The sequence below is a fragment of the Clytia hemisphaerica genome, unplaced genomic scaffold (assembly GCF_902728285.1).
Source record: "Clytia hemisphaerica strain Z4C2 unplaced genomic scaffold, Clytia hemisphaerica genome assembly, whole genome shotgun sequence".
Classification (NCBI taxonomy): Eukaryota; Metazoa; Cnidaria; class Hydrozoa; order Leptothecata; family Clytiidae; genus Clytia; species Clytia hemisphaerica.
Genome location: NW_027104378.1, coordinates 67,479 through 90,342, shown reverse-complemented (window position 1 = coordinate 90,342; position 22,864 = coordinate 67,479). Strand labels below are relative to the sequence as shown.

The window sequence follows — 22,864 nt, the reverse complement described above, 5'->3', positions numbered from 1 at the left end:
AGAGGCAGGGTTTAAGTGGAACCTTTGCATAATTTTTTTCATGTTTTCTTAGCAAGAGTGGGTGTAAAAAGGTTTTTTACTAAAAAATTTGGTCTGTGTCGTCAGTGGTAAAAATAATTGTTCCTTAAGTTTACAAAAATTCAATCAACTCTGTCATCAGATGTAGAGTTTGTTTTGAGAATCTTTCTTGATAATTGTACCTAAAACAGGGGGTTGGAAAAGATCTGCTTACAAAAATTAAATCGTCTCTGTTATCGGAGGCAGTGTTTAAGTACGTTTGCAGCTTCTATTTTTCTATCAAAAATGTTTTTTAAAAGATCTGCTTACAAAAATTAAATCGTCTCTGTTGAGGCAGTGTTTAAGTACGTTTGTAGCATCTATCATGTTTTAATGAAAACATTGGCTTCAGAAAGATTGTTCACAAAAAATAAAATATTCTCTATCATCAGAGTCAGAGTACTTTTGCAGGTTCTGTTTTATGCCACCTTAAAAAGATTTATTGAATTAAAAAGAATACAAGAAGGGAAAGGATGTGTCTTGCATGTTTCTATGGGATTTTGTTTTCAGTTTTCATTTTTCTCACTATTGCTTTTTTGTCATTATTGTTGTTATTTCAATGTCTTTTTATTTGTCTGTATAGAGAGTTTGTTTCGACATTGTGTTGATCTTATTTGTTGACTCATTTCAGTTGATTTTGTGTCTATTAAGGTTGCATTAGCTTGGATTGGTTGTTTTGGATTTGACTTGGGTTTGACGTGGATTTGTTTGGTTGCAAAACGCATTGTGTAGTTTGACAGGTGTTCCCAGGTCATCTTTCATGCTCTTTTAGCAACTGGTTATCTAATGCTGCCCCTCCTGAAATTATTACAGCCTTTTCACTGGAAAAAAAACTAGAAAAAGTGCATTTTTTTGCCACCAATAGATGTTGCCCTGCCTTTCTAAAGAGAATGGCCTGGTTCCTCAGAACTACCTTTGCGTACCTCCATTGTTCTGCATTGTTGTGTTTTTGTATGTATAGTGTTTGAAGGAGGTAACTTGCCATCGCCCTAGAACACTGCACTTGAAAAAGTATTCCAATTCAAAGTCTTTTCATTAAAATATGAACAAAACCAGTGTTTTACAAAATATTTTCAAATATCAACTTCCCCTACCACTGTATAACTGAATCAAGTCTAGGGCGATGCCTGGTCCACAGTCCAGGAATAGGCATGGTTCAATAATATCTGCTATTTGAATCTGTCAGTAAAAAGGATGGGCTCCTTCAAGTACTTAATTTTACAAATTGTTTTTTGGAAGCTAGTCGTCAGATGATTTTCTTTTTCCAGAAATATATTACACAAATTACCATGCTGGATTGCCATGTTTTTGAAGAGTTTGAACTTTCTTCTTATCATAATTCCTACAGATTAGAGCTAAAGCTTCATACATTTTGTACCCTCAAATTAGTTTGATTCTTTTGCTAAGAACATTTTAAGGCTTTGCTAACTTTTGTAGACTCGAAATCACCTGGTTTCTGAGGAAAATGGATAAAATTACTCACAAAAGATGGTGAAAATAAGAACATGTGTTAAGAACATTCAAAGGCGTCAAAAAATTAAACGTTCTTATAAAAAAACGTGTGTTCAAGTTTTTGCAGTTCTTTGTCATGTATAATTTTTTTTATGATTAAAAGAATTATTTTAAGAATCTATGTATCAAAACTTTTACAAAATTGACAACAGATTAAAAATGAACCACTCTGATGAAGTAATTTGGCTTAGTAAACATCAAAGTCTGTCAAATCATGCCTGTCAATATGGATGCCTGTCCAAACAAATGTCACAGGTAAGACATTTTTTCTTATTACTTCCATTGGCCTATCAACAGGGTACCATTTTCTGCAACACCGTGAAGACTTATTCAGAACAATGTGGAATCTCTGGTTGGATCCTTATAAAAGGACTTTCTGTGATATCTGTTCTTTTCTGCCAGGGTAGACATGAATTGAAGGACATACCTTTAGCACAAATAAATCGAAGGGGTGTTTCAATGTGTGCTTTTATCGTTCAAACAATCATCTTTTATATTTTTAAGGTATTTTGGCCAAGAAAAGTTGAGGAAAACTCGTCCAAGTAAAAGAAGGAATTACGAGATCCTTTTTCACCAATTTTATGAAGCAAAATTCACCACCATAAGATTCGATTCAGTCACATTGAAAGGTACTGGAGTGATTTTTTTCTTATGGCCATAGTGCGGAAAGGGGTGTGATCCCCCATCTTGGCATCCCCTAACCTTTAAAAATGCTTATCCCCAAGGATTTTGGACAAAATAGCTAACACATATAATGGTGAAATATAAATATCTTAGAGAGAAAGAAACGGAATAATAAACTTAACTTTCTTCTTTTTGACTCAGACTACTCTAACAGAAAACTTGCTTTCATAAAGACCAAACTTCATAACCTGTGCTTGAAATAAGCTATATACATATAATTTTTCATGAAATTCTGACCCCCCCCCTCTTCTTCAATTTTTCGGAAGGTGTCATCCCTCCATTAAGAAAGGGGGGGGGGACGAACTATGATGGCTTCATATAACATATATTGGACCAATAGATAGAACTTTTAAATGTTAAATTTAATGTTTTCCTATTAGAGCCTTGGGGGCACTTAATTCAGCGGATTTGGCAAGAAATCCCCCAAATTTAATTTTTTCTGTCGTCAGCCAAATTTGAATTGTATTATGTATTCATTTGATACATGTTTTTTTATAAGCAAGTGTATGCCCCTTGGTCAGGCTCGTGTATGCTTAAGTTCTCAAAGCATCCAGGCATAGTTTATGCTTATTATATGCTTAAGAATTATGCTTATGATTCACCCCGAGCCAAGTTTTTAATGAAATTTCAGAAATTTTGTAAAAATTTCTTCAGATTTTGGGAGCAGTGGAATGTAAGCTAGCCGTGGAATTTCTTATTTTTTACTTGACCTCTACCAAACTTTTTTGGAAAGATAAAAAATGACAACTTGAAAAATATTTTAGGCTGACATATATGCTCATGTTATGCTTAGGAATTCTGCAAATCTGAGCCTTCATATGCTTATAAGCGTTATGCTTATAAAAAAACATGTATGGTTTTTGCTAAAAAATATTCTTCATCTGCCAAATTAAACTCTTGAAAATTTAATTTTTTAAGCCATTTGCAAAATGAAATTCCCTCTGTTGTTTTACCATTCTCTATTCTTTTTTTAAGGTACTCCTAATTTCATGGCTATGATTTTCCATTTCCTACCTCTTAGGTTTCGAAAGATCAGTCTTTGGTCAAAAGAGAAGTTTATTGGGATCGTGAAGATTGTGATTTTTTATTATCAAGCTGTCAACGGATTCACTCGTCGGAACATTTAAAAGTCTTCATGAGAATTTTATTATTAGGAAATATTTTATTTTTTCAATCATTTATCCCTGGATATTTCATTAAATTTAGCCATTGTTGGACATGGCCATTTTTCAAGATTTTTTCAGGGTTATTGAAAGCACTTGCATAAAATATCCTACATCCCCCATGAACAGGTTTTTAGGTAAGATTCCAATTCATTTTTTCTTAAGTGGAGGTCCTCCTTATCGACAGTGGGTTGAACGTGGACTACTTTAATCGTAGAAATTTTAGAGATTTACAGTATCCACGCGAAATTTCTGGTTAAATTGCCTTGATACATTTTTAACAATAGTTCAAAGAAATGCTAGAAAACGAATTCGATCAATAATGTAATACGAGTATTCGCTAAAATTTATCCACGCGAAATTTTTTGAAATCGTGATTCGCTAAAATAAATCCAAAAAAATCAAGATTTTCCTGGCTCGCTAATATACGCTGAAATTAGTCTCGCTAAAATTTGTACGATTAAAGTACCTTAAGGGAGCTAATTTTCGCAAACATTAGCTCCGCAAAATACGATTTTCACTAGATAATTTCGGCAAAAATTGGGTGTCAACCGCGAAAATACAATCGACAAAAATCGTCTATTTTACAGCCTCGCATAGCGAAAACAGTTCCCTAAGGTAATGAATTCCTGAAAACTCTGAAAAGTTTAGAATGCGTAAATGTTATTTAATATAATTTCCTCACCTTACAAATTATAGTTAAGGAAATTTGTAATTCATTTTGTACTAAATCAATGACTAATTTAAAAAAATATTAAACAAGACTGAAATAAACCTATTCTTAAATCTTACCATGATTTTATCAAACATACACATTTCTCTTAATGATAGGTTGCGAAAAAAACCATTGAAAAAAATGGTCCTGAGAAGACCAAAATTGGGTGGTCTCTATGTCTGAATGGCCCCATAAATTATAGACTAAAATACCACTTCTCTTAAATGCGGTGTAAGAAATGCAAGAAATTCTCGTAAACCTTTCCAGTACTCATTATGTCCAAGATTTTCGTACCAAACCCCCCACCCTGTTGTAACATGTGTCGAAAGGAGTCTAATATCGCGAAAACTAATGGTTTTCAATCAAAGTTAAGATTCTGGTCCTTTTAGACATTTATTTAAGGTGATTTTTCGCCTTTCTGTCCTCTGGCAACATCGGGTATGCCTAGTAAATTACAAACAAAATCTTAAATCTGCTGTACAGCTTGCTGGCTCGCTTAGTTGAAAATCTATCTGTTTTGCCCGACCTAGAAAATACGATCTCCTTTTTATTGGTGGGTTTTGCCCGATCTAGAAAATACGATCTGCTGTTCAACGTATTACGTCATCATCTAGAAATTATTATCTGCTGTTCATTGGTGATGTCGCCATCTAGAAAATACTATCTGCTGTTCATGAATGATATCTTCTCCTGAATAAGAACAGCAGATAATTTGAAGAAAACAAACCATCCCGGAAAATGGGATGTGCTGGTCACTTTCAAAGAAAAACCCTTCACCTGGCAAAGAACAGCAGATATTTCGTACAAATGGCTCGCCGAATGCTTCTTAAAAATGTTAACAAAATGGTGTAAATAAGAACATGTTAAGAACATTTTTAGGCTTCAAAAATTTTGTATGTATCTTATAAAAAAACGTGTAATTCAGAAAACTCAGGCAAATTTCCAGGATTTGGAGCTGCACCGTAGCACGAATGAATATTTATAAAAGTGCTGGACATTCGCCGAAAGAAATCAAAACTTTCAAATAGCCCACGGTTCAGAACATTTTTGAAAAATTACTTATTATATGTCATAGCTTTATCATACTATATTGTTTTATACGCTTTTAAAAATGTAACAAATCTTTTCAACTGTAAATACATTATTTCGCTAGAGCAAAACAAGTTTTTAAACGTGTCTAAATAATCTTGAAAGAGCCGTGGTAGCGGGCAAAAAAATGGGACCCTATTATTTTTTAGCATAAATTGCGGCTGACTACGAAATTAGGCTAAAATAACAAAATTTAATTTTAAGAATCTTTTTCTGCTTGGGGTCATCCACATAGTACGTACGCACTAAAATGTCGAAAAGCGAGTACCCCCCCCCCCTGCACGCAAGCGTACGCAAATGACTCTCTACCCTCCCACTCGGTTGAAGAAAATTTCGAATTCAAATCGTTCAGTTCGGACCTTTATTTCATATATAAAACTCAATGTTTTTTAAGAAACCTGCGTACGTATACTATCCTACCCCTGTGCGAAAGCATACGCTTTTGAGAAGACCCCTTCCCCTTGCGTACGTACTGTGAACGGCCCCCTTATCAAAATTACTTTGATGGGATATAATTTCACGAGGATTAAATTTTGCAAGTCCCGTTGGGAGCTTGGGAGATTTTTTGATCCAATCACATTTTTATTTTAGATCTTAGGAAATGTACTAGTAAGTGAATTCATTTCAATTCGTTTGTCGTAAATTTCTTTGCAATAGGTTTTAATGAGAATCTACATAAAATAAAATAATAGAAAAAAAACAATGGACTAAATTTGAACGGAAATCATGAAAACCCTAGAGAAGAGCAGTCTGTCAGCTTTGGAAGCCAGCCAGCTACACCATTGGGAAGAATGTGATAGTGTTAGCCTTTGAGTGATGACATTCCAGCTTTCATGACTTCGTCAACGAGGAGAAGGTTACCAGCGATCACCGTACTGAAAAAAAAAACAAGGTTAGGTAATGAGGCAAAAATAAAAAGATGTAGTGTTTCCGGAATGCGGGTGAAAGAAGGAAATTTATTTCTGCTATTTTTGATAACTGAACATCATCGAAATAGAACTTTAAAGATAACTTTTATGTACAAACAGTATGAAATAAGCCCTGAATACTAATGTATCAACTACTAACGAAGTCTGCGGCCAGATCAGAAAATTTTTTTCACCCGGCCGGTTTCCGGAAATACTACATTTTTTTATTTTCGCCTGATTAGAAACTTTTATTTAGCTTTATGTAGTTTTCATTGTGGTGATTCCGCAGGATTCAGAGCATAAATGTTCCTGGACTTCTCAGCCAAGAAAATGATTCTTGAAAGCATCTTTTTTCACCAGTCTATTGCAAATTTTTCCTGATTAAAAACCTACTTTAATGTTCGCGGGGATAAAATTAAGTACCAATGGGAATTTGAAAAGGTCTTACTCGCGAATTTTTTTGAATTATATATAAGATTAAATTTTAAATTATTGTTTAAAGATCACTTTTAACATGTTTCGTACCATCAAAGAAGAGCTAATAATGCGCATTTCACAACCAACACTACCCCTGGACACTATATCCTCCACCCCATGTACCTTACCTAAGTGGATAGATTTTCGCGTGGATTAATTTTCGCGAAATTTAGTCCACGCGAAAATTTCAAAGACCGTTGGTTCGCGAAATTTTATCCACGCGAAATCTTTAAATCCTCGTCTCGCGAAAATTAGTACACGCGAAAATTTATCCAATTAAGGTACGAACATTTTCTGGAAGAGCCCGATAGGATTACAAAGCCTTACCATGAGTTGATAAGTTGTCGTTTAACGCGATAGTTGTCCCAAACGCCGTTCGTTGCAGGGTTCATTGGTTCGCCCGTGTTTAAGTCGATTCCGACCGGAACTTTCGATTTTCCGTATTCCGCTTGTAATTTGACGGTCGCTTCTTGTGGATCGTATCCGGAATTCGAGGCCAACGCTTTGGGGATGATTAAGAGTGCGTCAGCAAAAGCCTGCAAACAAAGAAAGAAATATTATTAAAATCGATCGAACCTCCAATCAGGTCAGATCTTGTGTGCTTGAAATAATTGACACGAATTGAAAAAGTTGAAACAGGCATATATTCAAAATGCAAGCAAACGCTGATAACGAGATCTGTTAAAGAAAATATCAAACTTTACCTGAACACCGAGTCTTGCTCTTGTCGATACCGTTTCGCGTAAGATCGTCAATGCAGAGTGTGCAGCGATTTCGTATGCTCCTGCACCAGGGATCACAGCTCCTAAAGACAAATTATTTTCAATAATTTCAACATAATAAATAGCTATATTATTTGTGAAAGTCTTTTTGGTATAAAACATTTTGTGAAACCAGGCTTACCCATTCTGACATGCTTATCGTTTAACAGCCCCCAAGAATGGTCACTGAGATTTCATTGTAACATATTTTGGACTACTGGGATAACTTATCTAAATGAATAGTTTGTGTATTAGGAAATTCAAAAACATGTGCAAGATTTCATGTCGGAAGAATCAAGCTCATTTCAAAAGACTTATGAGTGGCTTTATTTTTCAAGTTTTTAACACTCATGTTAAGAGAAAATGACAACAATTAATTTAGCATACCGTCTTCGATGGCGTTCTTTACAGCACGTAGTCCATCACGGACAGCATCTTTGATCATAGTGATGGTGTGCTTGTTGGGACCTTTCACCAAAATGGTCACTGATTTCGGGTTCTCCGTGTCTTCGATGAAAGTGTATTTGTTGTCACCTAAAGCATGTTCGTAAACGTTGCCAGCTTTTCCGAGACAATCTTCAGAGAGGTCATCGAATGAGTTGACTGCATAACCACCAAATGCCAAAGGGATTCTGTACAAAGAATTGAGAAATAATAGTTTCGAGATTAAAAATCAACGAGCCAATCTACTTTATACGTTACAATAAATTGGCATAAAAGTAACAAAGTAGAAATACAAACACAAGAGGTCTGTGCTGGATTGAAAAATGTAGTTTTCCCTCTATGATTAGGAAGCTCTAATCTAAGGTGGTACTGTGTAATTCGAAATTATGAAAATAGTCCTCAAGATACTGTACCTTTCCATGTTTCTTCTCTTAGCTCTTCTCAAAGCAACGATTCCTTCTTTTGCTAACATGTCCAAAGAGACGGGATCAATACCCTGGAATGAAAATAAGCAAGAATGAATGATTCGAATGAAAAGCTTAAAATTTGAAATGCCGTATAAAACTACGAGAGACGAAGATGATACCAAAATATTATTTATTCAAATATAAATGTGAAGAAATTCAAAGAATTTCTGTCTAACTATCTTCTTTCAGGAGATTTGGGTGGCAGAGCAGCATATGCATTTCGTCCTTATTAGGACTCGTCAGCACTGCATACTGCAATATGTAAGTTCACGCAAAGTTAATGCCCAGTAGTGTAGTGGTTATAATTCTTGACAGCCGTCTAGGAGGACAGGGTTCGATTCCCACTCGGTGCTGTGATTCACTTGACAAGCGAAAATACCTTCGCCCAAGCCAACCCCATGCCATGTGAGGCGTATTGGGGAGACGGAGACTCAAGAAGCCTGTCAGGGACTATGCTAGGTATTGATTCCACAACATATTGTGGATGATGTAAGAGTGCGCTGGCCTTGTTCCCTAGTGGCTCACGCTGAATTAACGCATTTGATCTGAAAATTGTGTGTCAGTGTTTCGCAAGCTAGCAGGCAGTATAAACTTCAGCGTAAGACGATTCTAACAAGACAACTCTAGACCACTCGATACAGAACCGGGAATCCTCTGTAAGGAGAAGCTAGTCAGATAGGCTTAATGGTAGTCCGTTTGGAAGTTTTTTCACAAAACTGAAAAATCAATAATTTAATTGGTTGCAATACAATGTCATCATACCTTTTGGTTGACAATCACAAATCCTTTGTCACCAGCATCGCAAACTTTCTTCTTGAATTCAATAACTTGACGAACTTTATCATCGGTGAACTTTCGTTCAGCGTGGACTAACTTTTCTCTCTCGTCAGCGGTTTTGTAGAAGAATCCAGCATTGACCTCACTGAAATTTAAAACAAAGCAATTTGAAATTGGCGAATAGAAAGGAATTATTTCAACGTGAAATTTGAAATCAATTTTTAGTATTTGAAAAAATACCTCAAAACAAAACCCAACAAAGAAGTCAATACTTAAATCTCAGACAGCATGTCGTTTAGTGACGTAGCAGTATACATATCAACCATCTTCAAATAAGAAAGATTGTGCATTAATTACAAGATCAAACAATACTGACCTCTTTTCGTACTCCATGGAGACATTACATGTCAAAATGAAAGCATCATCTACTTTTTTTTTCATGTCAGGGTGACGTGCTCCATGGTCCATCACAATACCTCTGATCAGCCTGAATAAAAGTGAAGTGATGAAGAATGGTGAAACCCTCTCAAATTATAAAATACTTAATTCATCATGGTTACAAAAAAGGGAATGTTTTGTTTTTATTTTTTCACTTTCCGTCTTGCTTTTTACTTATTCAGGGATAATAATAGCCCGGGAGCCACTTATAGCTTTTTGATAAACTGGATGGTGTAAACTGGTGTAATTTGGCTGACTCAAAATTTTGGCTTTGCTTGAGAGGGTGGCAAAGACATACTACTAGATCCAGAACAATATCACTAATACTTTTCAAATTTGGAAGGTATCTTTATGTGTTTGTTATAGTTTCATGAACTTTGACGAAGTTTTAGAACATATTTTATTGTTTCTTTGTTTGCTTGTAATTTTGAAAACGAAAGTGAAACAATTCATGATAATAATATCCCCTAGTCTACTTTACTTGACTCAATCTCAATGTCATCAAAATTATAGGAAAGCAAAGTTCAGTCAGAAGTAGGCTCTATGTAGTCTAGGTTAATTAAGACAGAGTTGTCTTTTTTAGGTCTTTTTTACAGGAGGAGAGGCTTAACAGGGTTGTTTAAGTTTTGCACAAATTACTGGTGCTTGGCCAACTAATTCTTACTTGGTTTCAGAATCAGTCTTGTGAGTCATTTCCATAATCTCAACCATGTGAAGATCGATTGGCTTCCCATCGCGTTTGATGGCAAGGACAGCATCAACAACAATCTACAGGTGGTATTTAAAATTCACTTTGGTAGATAATAATAGCTTGGTGTGATTGTTATCCTTGACAAAGTTTATTAAGCCAGTCTTCTGACAGTCAATACCCTTCTGAAAATCAATACCCTCCTGAGATTTATGAAAGTTTATCAGAGTCTGAAGTTAAAACATCATTGTTTGGCTATGGCCTATTGAATTTTTAGTTTTGTCTATCAAACGTGTATGTTGTATGGATTATTTGTCAGCACAGGGGGGGGGGCATGTACAAACAAGCAACATGCTGAATGGACCTACCTGTTGATCAAAATCAGATAAAAGTAAGTGCTCTACATTTTACTATTGGTATTGAGCAAACACAATAAGTTTTAGAACAATGCAAAAACGTCTGATTTATTTTCTTTTATCACTGTGTAACTTGGTCGTATTTTTTTGAAAATTTTACGACGAAAAAAAATTTTCCGAGAAAAATTACTTCAGCCACATTTTAAGGTACCTTGCACTCTATCTTTCTGACAAAAATCAAGAAAAACTGATGAAGCAATTTTGCACCAAGTCCAAAAAACCTTATTTTTAGGTAGTTTTTGGCCCAAATTTGCCCCCCCCCCCAAATTTTTTTTCGAAATCGGGCTCTGTCACTTTTTAGGCATTGCTATTTTGTATCATTGTGCAAAAAATGAAAAAAATAAATAATGAGCCGATCCCGAGAAAGCTGAAAATGGTAAGGGAATTTCAAAAAAACGAAAATCCGTATTTGACGACGAAAAAAAATTTTCCGAAAAAAATTACTTCAGCCGCATTTTAGGATGCCTTGCACTCTATCTTTCTGCCAAAAATCAGGAAAAACTAATGAAGCAATTTTGCACAAAGTCCAAAAAACCTTATTTTTAGGTAGTTTTTGGCCCAAATTTGCCCCCCAAAAATTTTTTTCAAAAATCGGGCTCCGTCACTTTTCAGGCATTGCTATTTTGTATCATTGTGCAAAAAATGAAAAAAAATAATGAGCCGATCCCGAGAAAAGCTGCTAACAGGAAAATGGTAAAAGGGAATTTCCCCAAAAAACAAAAATCCGTATTTTACGACGAAAAAAAATTTTCCGAGAAAAATTACTTCAGCCACATTTTAGGGTACCTTGCACTCTATCTTTCTGCCAAAAATCAGGAAAAACTAATGAAGCAATTTTACACAAAGTCCAAAAAACCTTATTTTTAGGTAGTTTTTGGCCCAAATTTGCCCCCCAAAAATTTTTTTCAAAAATCTGGCTCTGTAACTTTTCAGGCATTGCTATTTTGTATCATTGTGCAAAAAATTAAAAGAAACTAATGAGCCAATCCCGAGAAAAGCTGCTAACAGGAAAATGGTAAAAGGGAATTTCCCCAAAAAACGAAAATCCGTATTTTAAGACGAAAAAAAATTTTCAGAGAAAAATTACTTCAGCCACATTTTAGGGTACCTTGCATTCTATCTTTCTGCCAAAAATCAGGAAAAACTAATGAAGCAATTTTGCACCAAGTCCAAAAAACCTTATTTTTAGGTAGTTTTAGGCCCAAATTTGCGAAAATCCGTATTTGACGACGAAAAAAAATTTTCCGAGAAAAATTACTTCAGCCACATTTTAGGGTACCTTGCACTCTATCTTTCTGCCAAAAATCAAGAAAAACTAATGAAGCAATTTTGCACAAAGTCCAAAAAACCTTATTTTTAGGTAGTTTTTGGCCCAAATTTGCCCCCCAAATTTTTTTTTCAAAAATCGGGCTCCGTCACTTTTCAGGCATTGCTATTTTGTATCATTGTGCAAAAAATAAAAAAAAACTAATGAGCCAATCTCGAGAAAAGCTTGTAACAGACGAACGGACAACGGTCAAATTAAAGGACCTCCCGGTAGGTCCAAAAAGCGACATGTTTCATGGGGTGGGTGGGTGTTTTCAAAAGATTTTGCTGTTTAGTACTTGTGTACTATACATGGCAGGCATCGAAATAAGGGATAGAAAGTGCATCGCAATTTTTTGATAAGCATGATTTTGTATCCTAAAATGGATCAATTTTCAATTTTTAGCTTGTCCAAAAATGCATCGGGAATTGCGAAATGCGATACGCTAATTCGATCCCTGCATGGGGGTGTCAGGGTCAAATTTCTGATTTGCTGTTTAGTATACGTGTACTATACAGGGGGTGTCAGGGTCAAATTTCGGATTTTCTGCTTAGTATTTGTGTACTAAAAAGCCAAAATCAAATCAAATTGTGATTTGAAAAAGGGGTGTAGGGGTATATTTGGTAGTTTCCTGGATAGTATAGTGTACTATGTAAGGAGGGTGTTGGGGTATATTTGGCAGTTTGCTTGATAGTATATACAGGGGGTGTCAGGGTGTATTTGGGTGTTTTTGGGAGTTTGCTGGATAGTATTTTGTACATTTTGTACTATAGGGGTAGGTGGGTGTTTAAAATCGAAATTTGCTACAAAGTACTGATACATGCCGATGTTTTGTACATGGACCCCCCCCCCCTGGTCAGCATAAAAAGTTACCTCAGTGAGATGATCTGCTAATTCTTTGGGAACTTTGGTTCTCAGTGAGGTTCGTGCAACATTGATCAAAATGTCTCTCTCCATGGTATTTTCAACTTTGATCTCTTCCAAAACCTAAGAAAAAAGAAAAAGATACTTTTTGTATCCCATTACTCATTATTAACAATATCTTATATATATTTAAATAATCAAGTATTCAACCCGGGAGAAATAAGTACAATAATTCATTGGAAAATTACCAATTGCTGGAAATTACAGGCTGTAAATAACTTGGGTACAACCCAATTCTCATTACATTGGTAACTTGAGTAAATAGCTATCAAGTGTAATAAGGTAGGCAGAACCAGGGGGGGTACAGAGGCAGGGTACTAACCCATAGGGTACTAACTTGATCTTTCACTCAATTTCTTTTTAGTACCACCCACCCATATTTAGTACTAGGTACTACTTCATTTTTGCTGTAAAAAATAGAGACACCACCCCCTAAAATCTTATATTTTGCAGATTAGACCAAAAGAGAGGGTACTATGTTAGTTTTTCTGACTGAAATGGACAGATAATAGCACTTCGTCGTGCAAACGTCATGATTATTATTTCTCTCATTTGACCGAAATTCAATCCCACAATCCTTTTCGTCTTAATTCAAAAGTCGTGAAAGTTATTACTTTTTCTTTGTAATTGAGTGTAATTTGCGTGCAAGCATAATAAACGCAAAGGGTGATGGGATTGAATTTCAGTCAAACATGAAAATCAATGTCTATTTTTAGATTCGCAATGGTATGCTATTCAAACAAACTATCATTGATTAAGTCAGAGGCTTTTGTCCTTTAATTTTTTTAATAACACACTTCTTCACCATTTCGAAAGTTTTGTCTTCACAAAAATCAAAAAATTTCTCAAAAGAGTAAAAAAAAAGTTTCTCAATTAAAACAAATTTAATATCAAAAAAATAATATTTGAAAAAAGTCAAAATATTACAAAAGACTACTTTTTTTATTGAAAAAGGAACAAAACTCTGTGAAAAAGTACCAAAATAGTACCCTGTACTTGCTAGAAGAGTGAAAAATACACACCCCCACCCCTAAAATAGTACCGGGTACTAACTTTTTTGAAATGCAAAAACTAAGGATTACCTCAAATAACTTATTAATTCTGATATTCAATACTATCCAAAGTACTTTCTTTAAAAATCTGTATGATACGAGTAAAGAAAATTCAGAAACAATTTCAAGAGAAACTCCCTGTATGCTTTCTACCTCCAACACTTATGTAATACACTCTCTTACCTCAAGAGCTCTTTTCTTGGCCATCTCAAATCCTTCTGTGGCAAGACGTGGGTGCAAGCCTTCAGACACATAGAGATCAGCTTGTTTGAGGAGTTCTCCAATGATTAAGCAGTTTGAAGTAGTGCCATCTCCTGTAATGTCATCCTGAAGATAGATTCATGAATGAATAATAATTTCAAGTAAAAGAATAATAATTTCAAGTAAAAGAATAATAATTTCAAGTAAAAGAATAATAATTTCAAGTAAAAGAATAATAATTTCAAGTAAAAGAATAATAATTTCAAGTAAAAGAATAATAATTTCAAGTAAAAGAATAATAATTTCAAGTAAAAGAATAATAATTTCAAGTAAAAGAATAATAATTTCAAGTAAAAGAATAATAATTTCAAGTAAAAGAATAATAATTTCAAGTAAAAGAATAATAATTTCAAGTAAAAGAATAATAAGCAGATACCCGAGGTGATGTAATATTCAACGAGGCGAAGCCGAGTTGAATATTCATCACCGAGGGTTAATAAATCCAATAACCAACGTAAACCTATTGAATATATGTTTTATTATATGCCCAAAGACGAAAACAAGTTATAAGTTTCTATTTTGTAGAGAGATTCACACAAAACTCTTACACAAATCGAACATTCGAATGTTTTTTCTTTTTAATTGCTTTTAATGATTTAAAGTCATTCAATTGTTCACGAAATTCACAATTGAACTCTTTTATTGTCTCTCTTTAATAGCAACAAAATAAAAGTGACAAAAAATCAAGTTTCGAAAAAAAGTTTGAAAAAAAAATTCTACTGTGGTATAATACCGTGGTATATCAGGAATTATTCAATGGCTGTTTTTGCCTACGGGTATATAATAATAAGCAGATATTCAATGGGTAAAAGTTGGTTATTGAGATTTATTAACCCGAGGTGATGTAATATTCAACGAGGCGAAGCCGAGTTGAATATACATCACCGAGGGTTAATAAATCCAATAACCAACGAAAACCTATTGAATATATGTTTTATTATATACCTAGAGGCAAAAACAAAACATTATTTATGTCAATAGGGCAATAGTCAAACGTTTCACTATATAAAACACCCCCATAATCGAACGTTCGAATGTTTTTCTTTTTTAATGATTTTCTTAATTACTTCGAGTCATAAAATTTGTTCATGAAATTGACAATCGATTTATTTTAATGAATTTCTTTGATAACAACAAGAGCGACAAAAAAATCTAACTTTGAAAGCAAAATTAAAAAAAAAATCTACCGTGGTATAATATTCATGGTATATCAAGAATTATTCAATGGCTGTTTTTGCCTACAGGTATATAATAATAAATCTTATTTTGAACTGACAGGAAGGACAGGAAACATCTGAGCCTGAAATCTAGATGGAAGTTTCAAAGTTTGCTGAAATGAAGACCTTTGTTAAGAACGAATGTTTCCTATTTTTTCATACCTGGGCAGTTGCAACTTTAGCAATCATCGAGGCGGTAGGATGTTGGATTTGCTGAAAACGTAAAATAAATAAAATATTCCATTTTTTTGCTGTTATAATATATATACGTATGAAAGTCTCTCCTCTTTCTAAAAATTTCTTTTTCCATTTTCTTTTGCTTTAAATGACACAATAAGTTCTAGTTTAATTCATAAGTTACAAAATATTACAGAACAATGAAGTGTTAAACGACTCATAAGCTTCAAATTCAATATTATGTTGAAAAACTAAATTGGATAAGTCCAAAATACCATTTCATGAAGGAGAACATTTCCATCTTTAGTCAACTTGATATCACCAGCACCTGACACCAACCTAAAATGAAATAATTTTAATTTAATTGGTTCTTATATGGACATGTTTTTTAATTGTTTCGTTTTCAGGGGTCTTGGGAAATCATCATTCATTTCTAATATAATGAATGAACTGAAATTATGCCCTGATGATGGTTGCGTGGAAAAGATGAACTTTAAAAATTTAAAGGAATTTTTTCTAAAGCTTAAATATTTCATGACTTATGCTTCAACAAAGTGCGGTCCAAAAATGAGCCAATACTTAGCATTTTAGTGGGAGCAAATACTTAGCATTTGGATTTAGAGGCTTGTATCTCTCTCAATTTTTCTGCTATGACTCTAATACTTTGCACATGCCTTTTTATACCTTATAAGATCAATATAAAAACATAAGCAATCACTAAAAATGGTTGTATGGTCCCATTATGAGCATGTTTTTAGCAGTAGATGTGACTTTTTTTTAATCAACTAGCACAGTTAAGATAAACACAAAAGAAGTATGATATTGATATTATGTATACTTGAGGCATTCAAAAAGATAGAAAAAACAAATTTGGCCGATATAAAGCATTCTAGGGTCCTTTTACGAGCAAAAATTTAGCATAGAGTGGACTTAGAGTTCTTGAAGGCCATGTTTTTATGCTAAAATTTGATTACCCGAAGGTTATTGTTATTTCATAGCTCATTTAGGCGCTATTTGATGCTTGGATCATTCATGAAGCTTAAAAAGTCTTTTCTGTGATCTTTATCATTGTTAAATGGACCAAAAACGAGCAGTATTTTAGCATGTTAACGGAAAATGTTAAATATTTGCTCGATTCTGGACCCTGAAAAGGTTTTGAACATCAAATAAGTTATCATTACTGTTTGATACACAATTGAAAGAACTTCATGAGGTTATATTATGTTCCTAGGTCTCAAAATGAGCTGAATTTAGCAAAAATTAGACTAGGTGTAAAGTTAATTTTAGTAAGAGAAGCAGAATAAATTGCAGTATTTCCAGTGGAAAATGCTAAATTTAGCTCCAAACGGGCCCTTTAACAGCTCAAATGTTTTATTGGTGTTAATAACTTGATTATTAAACTACTTCAAAGGAAGTTATGAAGGTTTTACACCCACTCCAGCCTTTTAATTAGGTGTTTAGAAACATACTAGTAATTCTGCTGCAGTATTTTCAGTGGAAAAATGCTAAATCTAGCTCCAAACGGGCCTTTTAATAGCTCAATTGTTATATTGGTGTTAATAACTTGACTATTCAACTATTTTAAAAGAAGCTATGGAAGTCTTATACCCTATCAAGCCTTTTACTTTGGTGTTTTGGCACTTATTGTCAATGGGAAAATAGGTGCTAAAAAAGTGCTCTAAAAAGGGCCCCACGATAGGAAAATGTGGGCCTTTTAACAATAGGCTGCTTTAATTGCCATCCCTCTATGAGAATCATTGGTCAGATAGACAACTTCCTGGGTTTTTAGCTCTGATTTAGATCATTTTCCGAAACACATGCAAATGCTAAAATTTGCTCCTAACCGGCCCCTACAACAGCTAGAATTTTGGGAAAAGAACTTTTTGGGGTCCTATCATCACTACTAACATCCTGTGAAAATTTCAGACCTCCAAGTTATCCCAATCAAAATTTAGCTTTTTTGAAAATGCCAAAAACGAAACAATTAAAAAACATGTCCATATACACAAAATATTTAAACTTTCTTTTAGCATTAGCCTAGACACTATTACATAATTTCATGGTGGTAATATTTTTCCTTGGGTTGTCAAGTAGAAAAATTGCACCCTTTTTAGATATTTTTTTCCAACTCTTTATATGCCAGCGGTCGGTTATTGGTTAAAACCGACCAGAAATGAAAAATCACCGACCAGAAAATTTTCAAATTCAAAGAAATAGCTGACGTCAATATTTAAAAGATCTATATCAATCCTATACTGTTTGGCTAATTTTGGCTCAGTTATCTTTTGAAACAATGATTTTCTATCAAAGTGCATGTTTTTGTATTCATACCAACTAATTTAAACATCTTCGAGGCATAATTTGTACAAAAAATGTTGAATTTGTATCTTTTTCAAAAAATCTTAAAGAAAAAGCTATTCTCTCTGCTATGCAATGATCTTGCTTACCTTTCCTTTGCTCAAAGGATTCATTACTAGGATTATAAATAATTGTTGTCATCAAAATGAGAAAGTTATCTTAATAATGAGGGGCAAATTTTCAAATTTTCTTGCCCCTCAGCCCAAACCTTGGTCGGCCTTCAGGGGTGACACAAGGGATTCACTAAAATAACCGATCACAACGAAAAAGCTTATTTCGACCACTGTACAGTGCTGCAAATAACGGCCGGTGACCGGTAAATACCGGTCATTTTGTAGTTTCTACCGGTCATTCTGAAGCTTAGTTTTTCATTTTGTCCGGTTAAAATTTTAGATTAGAGGCTTCTTAATGGCACTTCTAATTAAAAGAGGAGCAGTTTTTAAATCAAAATAGGTGTTTTAGCCAATCTAAAGGTCATTACAGACTACAAATTTTCTAAGATGGTTCCAGACCCCCTGCTCGTTACACTCGAAATATTACCGGCCAACTGAAATTTCCCTATTTGCACCACTGCTGTATGTATTCAATCAATTTTAAATAGTGGTACACTCTATGTATAAACTGTCCCTAGGTTGGGATTCGGGATATCACTAACACATTATCCGGATGTAGATTAATGGTAAGCATGATCTGGATGTTTGTTTTAACTAACTGGTGAAATTGAAATTTCACTATCAAGAAAATGCTATTCCCGAATTTTCACAATAAAGAACATTTTGTGTTTCTGCGAAAACATCATTCACAAATTCAATCCTGATTTATAGAAAGCTGGTAAAATAATTAAATGTATTTGATCATTCTGTGAGCATTGGTTCGATAGCTCTCATTGGTTCAATAGCTCTCATTCGTTCTGACATGTACTTGTGCTACTTTGAGAATCCCGGCACTTTTGTCACAACAGTGGAGCTGCACTAGAGAGCCAACTTAATGACCTCAAATCTGTCTCACCGATCCACTGAGCCCTTGCGACGCAAGTCCATTGCGAACGAATGAGGCCGCCCTGGCGGGACGCCTCACCTTTAGCGTTGTGTTACACACTGATCGAGTACATCCTTATAATGGTTTGCTTTACATACAACTCAAACACTTTTGAGTGAAAAATCACTTGTGTTTTTTTCTCACGCGAATGCCTAATACAAGTTAGGGAAATCAATTAATTCCCTAACCTGAAAATAATTTTCCCGAACTTACTGTAGGCTCTAATTTGTGACAGTTTAAAATTTTTGATTAATAATAATATTGTTTTACAAATTCGCAGGCCACCGTGCGGACACATGGGCCTCTATGAATCGCTCATACATTTTGGGTTAATTATTTACATTGTTATAATATAGACAGGTATGCAACAATAGTGACACTTTCAATCATATTCAAACTTTTTAGCTTTCCAGGCCACACTAAGGGTCTCTTTAAATTCTTCCACTGAGGATGAGTTGACTACTTTTGAAGGTAAACTATTCCACTGCTTAATGCCCCGATAGTATAGGGAGTTACTCTGCGGACCGCGAACACCATCGTTCCCAAAGATTACTACTAATTCAGAGTCGTGCGTTCTCATAGGTCTCCCTCGCTGGTTACATTTCTTAGGGATGCAAGATTTGTCATAGTAGTTTAGATGTTTTAAAGATCTCAACCATGTCACTTACCTCGCGTCTGTATTTTAGACTAGTTATTCCGATTCTTTGCATTCGATTTTCATAGCTTAGCTGTCCACATGTCTCAACTGTTTTAGATGCACGTCGCTGAACACCTTCTATCAATCTCGCGTGTTTTTTCAGTTTTGGTGACCAGATAACTTGGGCGTATTCTAAGTGTGGTCTGACAAATGTTACGTACAGTTTTCGAAACAGTTCTGGAGTTGAGGTACGTGAAGGTCCGCCTGATAAGACCAGCCATTGAATTAGCTTTTTTCACCTGATTTGATATGTGTTGGTCAAAGGACAGATTCTTATCGATGATAACACCAAGATCTTTTTCGAATGATACACGTTCAAGGATTTTATCCCCTAGTGTGTATTCGTGTACATGTTTGATATTATTTGGCTTTCCTAGGGTTAGCACATGACATTTGTTAGGATGAAAAGTTAATAGCCATGTTTCGGACCACTTTTGTAGTTGGTTAATATCGTTTTGTATTACTAGTGCATCCTCAACTGATTCCACTTTATTGACGAGTTTGGTGTCGTCAGCAAAAAGGAATAATTTTGACTTAACGGAATCTGGTAGATCGTTGATATAAAGAACGAAAAGGGTAGGCCCTAGGACACTACCTTGAGGTACTCCACTGAGCACTGCTTTTTGCACCGATTCAACTCCGTTTACTTTGACAATCTGGGATCGATCCTTCAGGAAGTCTTTGATCCATTCAAGCAACTTGTTTTTTATCCCATATGCTTCTAGTTTGATTGAATTGTCTTATTTGAAGGTTTGAAAAATAAGTTCTGATTTAATAATTGTCTAAAGGATACACTCAAATTAAAGAGTTCGGGAAATCGAATTTCTCAATCTGGGAAATTTTATTTCCCTAATTCAAGAAATCACATTTCCCGATCTAGAGAAAGAATAGAATAAAGCAAGCAAGGTCACAATTCGTGATATTTTCTTTCCCTAACTAAATTACTAAACTTGTGAATTTGTATTTTCAGATAGCTTTCTTTTTTCATTTGGAAAGAATTTTAGCGGTTGCTGTTGTTTTGTTTCCCCACCTTGGTCACAACTTTTACCTATTTCAAAAATTTTAATGATTTAGGTTTTGCCATAGAGGATTTTATTGATCCCGAACATGCCAAACAGATTTGGGAAATTATTTCCAGAATGGTAAAAACAAATACCCAATGCTCCAAAGAATCCCAAGTTAACATTCCCTAGTCCTAAAAGAAATAGGTTGAAATTCCCAATCTGTTTTTCAATTTTCACTAGTTTGTGATTTAAAGATTTTTTCCTGTGTTAATCACTAGAAAATCCAGATTGGGCTCTTCCAGAAAAAATCCGTTCATGGGGGATGGAGGATATATTATTTTTTTCATGAATTACCCCTGGACATTTTGATTTTTAACCCCCTGGACACGGGTTATACTCCTGGACAAACATCAAATCAGCCCCGTCGACACAAAAAATTACCCCTGGACATTGCAATTTTTTGGCATTTTTTCAATACCCCTGGACAATTCATCCTCCACCCCCCATGAACGGATTTTTTCTGGAAGAGCCCATTTCAGAAAAAATAACTTCAGCTATCTACAGTAAGAGATTGCAAAATCAGGGCTCGAAATAACAGTCGGACATCGGACATTGTCCGACCCAAATAGCTTCATGTCCGACCCAAAAATCATAATTTTCAAGCTAAAGCAACCCTGATCGGACATTTTGTCTGACCCACTTGAAATCGTTATTTCGAGCCTTGAAAATTAAGTTTCAAATCCTAAGTAAATCAAATAAAAAGGATTTGTGAAAAAGATAAAAGGAGCTATTACTGTCTATCTATCTATCTATATCTACATACCGTCAACTGCTCTAACTTGGGACGATTTGTCGAAACATGGGACTGTTGAATATCTGGCCTGTATTTTCACTTACAGTTAAATCTCTTTAACAACAAATTTGTTTTGATAACTCCACCAAGTTTATCAATCATACTTTCTATCATAACAGGTCACCATAACTTTCACTGATAGCGCGCCCTTTTTAACTTTTTTGTTTTCTATCAAAATGTCCGGACGCCAATTGGAGAATAAGAGAACGCACGTCGCCCAACCCCCTATCGCCCAAAGGGATTAACAAATAACAAGTGTGTAACTATGCCGCGTGAGTGACGTCAAACGCTTCATCTTTTTGCCACTAATTTTGTCTTCTTCGTTCCAGACATTTGCACGTGTTCTACTACAGTTTTTTTTCCATATTTCGATTTAAAAGCCTACTCGGTGTGAAAGAGAATATCGTGCATTTTTTAAAACTCAAATCAAATGACTTTGGAGGTTCGGTAAAATGGTGGCCCAATTGCCGTCCCATGTTTTGTCAGATAGTCCCAAGCAAGAGCAGTTGACGATAACTGCTACTAAGAGGAGTTGGCAAGTGAACGCTCTTTCGCCTGAGTCAACCCATGCCATGTGAGGGGAATTGGGTAGTCAGTTCAAGGTGCTGACGGGCCGCTCATTAGTAAGCGTCTATAGTTTGCGAGAATACGCCTCTAAAGCCTCCTGCAACTCAACCAAATAGAGAATATAGATTGGACGGGTTTTTGTAGACCAAGGTTGCTTGCATTTGGTAGTTCGAGCCGGGGTCGGATACCTTTTTCATAACAAACAAGTTATGTAACAAACTTGCAAAGTTCTAAGCTTCTCAAAGTATCAATGAATTAAAACAGTTTGTAATTAACCTGTTAAACTAAAATCATATTTTGAAATCAAAAACCTTACATTTTCATGGTTCCTTTTGGTCCAAGATTAGTCTTTAAAACTTCCTGTAAACCTTTAGCAGCACTAATGTTTAACTGAAGAGCTTGTGAAGCACGAGCTACTTCAGCTTTTGGATTGATTAATTTGACAGCAGACATTTTGATTCAAGAAAAGTGCAAATTTCGTTGATGATGGACTGCCCAAAGCTATTCTTCTCAGCTCAAAATTCGAATCCCGCCTGTCGATGTTCTGGAAACATCGATTTTGCACGCGGTAAATTGCTGACATAGCAAAAAATAGAAACAAAGGTTAAAATACTGACCAGATGATATAATAAATTTAGACAGACTCTTAGCAAAAAGTGAGATCGCTTATTAGAGCCAGAGTCATAATGACGGTCCTGGGAATCTTTTGATAAATGGTGATGAGCAGCCGTGCCGAATTATTCTTTTTGGTGGGGGCTTGGCATCATAGTGTCTTATCCCCGTCTTATCTAGTCTGAATCGCAGACCTCTACAA

The 22,864-nt window shown here is 34.9% G+C and overlaps 1 protein-coding gene across 1 annotated transcript; it reads right to left on the bottom strand.

Annotated features, from left to right (window-relative positions):
* Positions 1 to 5,848: 5,848 nt before the first annotated feature.
* On the bottom strand, positions 5,849 to 22,620 carry LOC136819016 (T-complex protein 1 subunit zeta-like). The gene is made up of 13 exons (XM_067075174.1): positions 22,367 to 22,620; positions 15,809 to 15,872; positions 15,519 to 15,569; positions 14,062 to 14,205; positions 12,776 to 12,889; positions 10,157 to 10,260; positions 9,431 to 9,541; positions 9,040 to 9,199; positions 8,224 to 8,306; positions 7,754 to 7,998; positions 7,310 to 7,410; positions 6,933 to 7,141; positions 5,849 to 6,095 (listed from the first exon to the last, which is right to left on the bottom strand). Exons 1-13 carry the CDS (start codon positions 22,501 to 22,503, stop codon positions 6,023 to 6,025), a joined length of 1,596 nt encoding a protein of 531 aa, XP_066931275.1. The 5' UTR covers positions 22,504 to 22,620; the 3' UTR covers positions 5,849 to 6,022.
* Positions 22,621 to 22,864: the final 244 nt, after the last annotated feature.

Bases quoted from the DNA above. Each gene is read 5' to 3' on its own strand.
- LOC136819016 (XM_067075174.1), bottom strand. From the start codon at position 22,503: ATGTCTGCTGTCAAATTAATCAATCCAAAAGCTGAAGTAGCTCGTGCT. The intron at 9,200-9,430 runs GTCAGTATTGTT...TTTAAATTTCAG, and splicing joins TCCATGGAGTACGAAAAGAG to TGAGGTCAATGCTGGATTCT. The intron at 6,096-6,932 runs GTAAGGCTTTGT...TTTTTTTTTCAG, and splicing joins CGACAACTTATCAACTCATG to TACGGTGATCGCTGGTAACC.